The 5,117-nt window shown below is 57.1% G+C and overlaps 1 protein-coding gene across 1 annotated transcript; it reads right to left on the reverse strand.

Annotated features, from left to right (window-relative positions):
• Positions 1-268: 268 nt before the first annotated feature.
• LOC104262093 (G-protein coupled receptor 183) lies at positions 269-1,327 on the reverse strand. Its single transcript, XM_009818336.2, has one exon. The coding sequence runs from the start codon at positions 1,325-1,327 to the stop codon at positions 269-271; it is 1,059 nt and encodes a 352-aa protein (XP_009816638.2).
• Positions 1,328-5,117: the final 3,790 nt, after the last annotated feature.

Raw genomic sequence — 5,117 nt, forward strand, 5'->3', positions numbered from 1 at the left:
GAGCTGCCTCCTCTGGGGTTGGGTTGAAAATGGGCTTCTCTGTGCTCCAGGACAGCGGGTCCAGCAGTACTGAGTGCAGAGCCAGGCGTGCGGAGCCAGGCAGGGCTGTGTCCTGGCCGAGTTGGCTTTGCGAGAGCCGCCGGCTCCAGGCAGGGGAGCAATGAAGCCTGTTGGAGTTGCTGGTCCTGCTCTGCAGCCAGCTCCGGCTCCTGCCATTGGGGATGGTCCATCAGCTGCAGGCCAGAGCGAAAGGGAAGGGGTTGCGCCACTAGACAGAGACGGAGCCGGGCGGCTGGCTGTTGCTGTTGCTCTCGGAGTGGGTCTTGGCAGTGGAGGAGGTGGCCATCGAGCCACTGTTCCTGAAGATGCGGAGCAGCCTCCGCTTGTAGCCCCGAAAGGCGAAGAAGTAGATGATGGGGTCGATGCAGCAGTTGAGGTTCATGAATGCCACAGTAACTTGCAGGGACATCTTGAAGGCTTGCTGCTCACGGCAGGATGGTTGGTAGAGGATCTTCCTGACCATAAACTGGACAATGTTGAGGTGGTAGGGGCTGAAGCAGAGCAGGACAGCCAGCAGCACCACCAAGATGACGGTGAAGGCACGGCGGTGGTGCCCGTTCTTCACCGTCAACGGGTTCTCCTTGGCCGTCTGGCAGAGCTTGAGGTTGATCCTCACGTAACACACCAAGATGATGCCCACGGGCAGGAAGAAGCCGAGCACGCAGGCCCCCAGGAGCAGGTAGGGCAGCTTGGGAATCTCCTCAAAGTTGAAGTACTCCATGCACGTCAGCTTGTCCCCCATCTTCCGCGTCATGGGCCGCAGAAGCAGCGGTGCCGTCTGCAGGAACACCAAGGACCAGATGAGGACGCAGACGCCCCTGGCACGGCTGATCTTCCGGATCCTGCCAGGGTGCCTGGTGCGGACGACGGCGATGTAGCGGTCCACGCTTACGCAGGTCATGAAGTAGATGCCCACGTAGGTGTTCATGTAGAAAATGAAGGCTGTGGCCCGGCAGAACCAGTCCCCGAAGGGCCAGTCAAACTCCAGGATATAGTAGGCGATCCTGCCTGGCAGTGCCAGGGTGAAGAGGGCGTCGGAGAGGGCCAAGTTCACCAGGTAGAGGTCAGTGGAGTTGAGTTTCTTCTTCCTGCGCTGGAAGGTGATGCAGAGGGCCAGGATGTTCCCACAGGCACCTAACACCAGCAGGGCGGTGTAGAAGAGGGAGAAGGTGACTTTGGCGGAGAAATGGTGGTTATGCACGTTGCAGCTGCTCTGGTTGCTGGAGGTGAGGTTGGCAGGTGGGAACACGGCCTCTGCAACAGCCATTTCTGTGGTGCCTCGCGAGCTCTTGCCCTCTCCCTTGGAATAAGAACAGACATGAAACTTGCAGCTTATCAATAACGGGAGCGGCACCCGTAGGGCCGGCCCTCGTGACGAAGTGAAAGGCCTGTCCCCTGCTCCCTGCCACCCCCCTGGCAGCACACAGCTCGAGTCATTTGGAAAAACGCATCTCTTGTGATTTCGGTGTGAGCCTCTCAACACAGGCTGTGACTCATTGTCGTCTTCTTGTCACCAGCTCCTCTTATTTTTGTTTTTTGCAAGTCCAATCAATACCAGAAAGGATGAGGGGCTGGGAGGGGGAATTGTCTGTCACACAAACAAGGTCCCAAACTCATCTGGTGGCAGCGATGTCGTTTATCCATCACTGCAGGGGGAAAGGGGAGCTTCACTGAGAAAATGCCTAGAAAGCGGTGGGGCTGGGGGAGTGGGGGCCTGGAGAGGTCGGCGGGCAGAGGTGACAAGGAGCACCTTTGCAACCCTCGGGCTGGGACCAGAAGGGAAACAAACCCGAAGAAATTCAAAGCGAGGAAAAATCCCAGCCTTCCCCAAAAATCCCGCTCCGCATGCCCGCCCGAAGTGGGTAGCAGGAGCACCCCGCCACCAAACCCCCGCGCCCCGCACCCCGCACGCCCTCCCGCCACTCGCCCTGCCTTGGGCCACGGGTCCGTGCCCCGGGCCGGGCCAGGGGCAGCGGGACCCCCTCCGCCCCCGGGGCTGCAGCAGCTCCCGCGGTGCGCGCCCCGTCCCGCCCGCCCCGTCGCGGCCGCGGGTCCAGCCGGGGCGGCCGCCGCGGCCCCCAGCCCCGCCGCTCACCGCACGCCGCCGCCCTCGGGGCCGCCTCTCGCCGCCGGGCTCCGCTCCGCGGGCGCGCAGCAGCCGCGGGACGGAACGGGGCGGGACGGGACGGGGCGTCCCGGGCACCGCGCTGCCTCCCGCCCTCGACGGCGGGGACCCCCGAGGGGCTGAGGTGCTCACACGCACACGCACGAAAGAGAAATCAGAGGCTCCAACCTGGGAGCGGCGGTGCAGCCGCCTCCTCCTCCTCCTCTTCCTCCTCTTCCTCCTCCTCCTCCCGCCCGATGCTGGGAGGGGGGCGGCGGGCGCAGAGCCTCCCTGCCCGCGCCCGGCTCTCGGGCTCTCCGGCCGTGTGAGCGTCTCTCGGGATTCGCTCACATTATGAAAGCACCGTGAGGTCTGGGCTTTTTTTTCTTTTTCTTTTTTTTCTCTTAGGGTTAGTAAAAATGCGGGTTCTTTCTGGGTGTTTTTTTTCGGTGTGTGAGAGGCATTTTACTGCAGCGGGGGTTATTCTCAGTAGTGGCTGTGCTGGAGAAGATAAATGACTGTACCTGCGCAGCAATCACTCCTGACATCTGAGCCGACTTTGGGTTTTACTCTGAAAATTTCTACAAGGATGCAAAATGCAACTGAACAATGAAAACAGCCTCAGCTCGGGTTCACATGTGGTCCAGAGGGTTCACCCCTGGGCACATACGTGTGGCTATGGCAGCATGATCGGACCATGGCACCTTTTCCAATAAAGTTGGGACAAACCTCCCGTGGGGCTTATTGTGCCCGTGGCGAACACAAGCCACGCTATGCATGGCTCCCCAGGCTGTGGTGAAGCCCAGATTTGCCTTTCATACCTACACGGAGAGATCACCAGGCACAGCTTCTTGAGGCAGAGGCTAACCTGAGTGGAACAAGACAATTTGCCCTTAGTGGGAAAAAAATTTCATTATTAGGATGAGATATTGTGGGGCAAATATAGGGCAAAGCCCCTTGTCTCAGCTGGATCCCTCGGGGCAGGCTCTGTCCCTCCAGGGTGCCAGGCAGTGGAGGGCTCTGATTTACCCCACTGGCCCCTGTGTGGGGTGGCTGACAGGGCTGTGGCGTGGCTGGGAAGCCACCATGAGCACAGCAGCCCTGACCATGGCATGGCGCTGCCAGAGACGGGGCGAGAGGTGTGGGTAACCAGCACGTCTTGCAGTAGGGAGAGAGTACTTTCCTCCCCAGCACTTCCCAAAACGTTTGCAGAAGCGCAGCCTGCCCTGTGGCTGGCGGGATGGCCTTCCCCACCATGGCTATTTGCTGGAGACACCGGGGCTTTGAAATCCCAAGAGGATTTTACGCTCTTTTTAGTGGTTTTAGGGGTTTTTTTGTTGGTGGTGGTGATGATCTTGCTTGTTTTCTTTTTTTTTCCCCTCCCAAAACCTCCTAATAAACTAGGAAATTCCCATCACGGGACATTCAGAGTGCTACTGAAAAATACGGAGGCCAAGAAATGTCAAGTTTAAGATTACAGTTAAGCTAAACTTAAGTTTCTCTCTGAGCTGGTAAAGCTCAACCAATTCTTTAATTGCATAATATTTATAATGTTTTACAACATAGAGGCATTAAACTCAGTACTAATCTGTGTACTCATGTACGGTGACTCATTTGTATAGAAATTACACAGTGAATGATATTGCCATGAATTACTACAAGTTGAAGGTACCTAGCAAGAGTAATAGTGAAAATTTGCTAACAACCATCTGTTAATGGAGATACTTTTGTCGCTCGGGGGTTTATATTGCACGAAGGGAAAGCTCTGCTAATGAGAGAATAACTGCTGAGTAAGTTATAAAAAATATTCCTTAGTAAGATGGGGATTTTCTACATGCACATCTGTCAAGAGTTAAGCTAATCAAACTTGCATGGGGCTCAAATGTCCTTGAGCTGTTTCCTCATGACCATGAAAATACCAGATGGATATAACATCACAGAAGTGCTACCCGTACAGAAATCCTGAGCCCACACCGGCAAGCAGATCTAGGACTATCCTTTCGTCTACCTAACGCACTGCACGAAATACAGCTGCGGCTGAAATAAGTACTGGTCACCCTGAAGTCAGGGGTCACTGTGGCACTCAGAGTGGGAGAGCTGATGCTTTGCCCAGGAAAGGCTCCTGCCCGCCCTCGTTACGCTCTCTCACATGAGAGTTTCATCTCCACAGATTAACACCATCAAGGAAATAAATCTGGGATGAAGCCGGGCAAAATGCCATTGCCTTCTAGCCGGGTGCCCACAACGCCTCGGGCTGGTCGCCATCACCAGTGCTCGGCGATGACGGATGGGGCGTTCTGTGATGCAAATTCACGCCCGGGACTTTCTGGTGCAGTGTGCAGTCAAACGCCCCCCGTACAATCCCTCCCGCCCCTCGGGCTCTGCGCTCACGTAGACACTAAAAATGGAGCTGCAGATCCCTGAAGGGCAGTTAGACGCGGATAGCCCAACACGAACCCTGGGGACGGGGGGCTTCTCGTGGGAGCCCATGGGAGCGGGAAGGCATTGCTGTGCCAAAGGGGGGGCCTGGATGATGGGAGGTCTGGGGGGACTCAGCCCCTGAGCGGAGGATGAGGTCCTTTCCGGGGGGCAAGCACAGAGCGGGTGGTGGGGAGCTGGAGGAGGGAGATGCCCCAAGTGGCATCACCAGCCTTGAAAAGAGGCGGAGGAGCCCAAAGGTCCAGGCGACAACTGCGTCCAGGGACTTGGGAATAAGGAGGAGGGAAAACAATGCCGTCTGCCTGACTTTATTTTTCTTTTTGCAATGCAGAGGAAAGGAAGTGGGTTCTTCTTCAGTGCAAAACACACTCCTGCCCTGCGTGCAGCAGGTGCTGTGCTACAGGAGTGCAACCCAGCTCCACCCATGTGCAGGGCCCCAGCGGCCCCACCAAGCCCAGCAGTGCAGCACTGCACCGCACCGCAGGCAATGGCCCCTTTCAGATGGGGGTGCAGG

The sequence above is a fragment of the Gavia stellata genome, chromosome 1 (assembly GCF_030936135.1).
Source record: "Gavia stellata isolate bGavSte3 chromosome 1, bGavSte3.hap2, whole genome shotgun sequence".
Classification (NCBI taxonomy): Eukaryota; Metazoa; Chordata; class Aves; order Gaviiformes; family Gaviidae; genus Gavia; species Gavia stellata.

Bases quoted from the DNA above. Each gene is read 5' to 3' on its own strand.
- LOC104262093 (XM_009818336.2), bottom strand. From the start codon at position 1,327: ATGGCTGTTGCAGAGGCCGTGTTCCCACCTGCCAACCTCACCTCCAGC.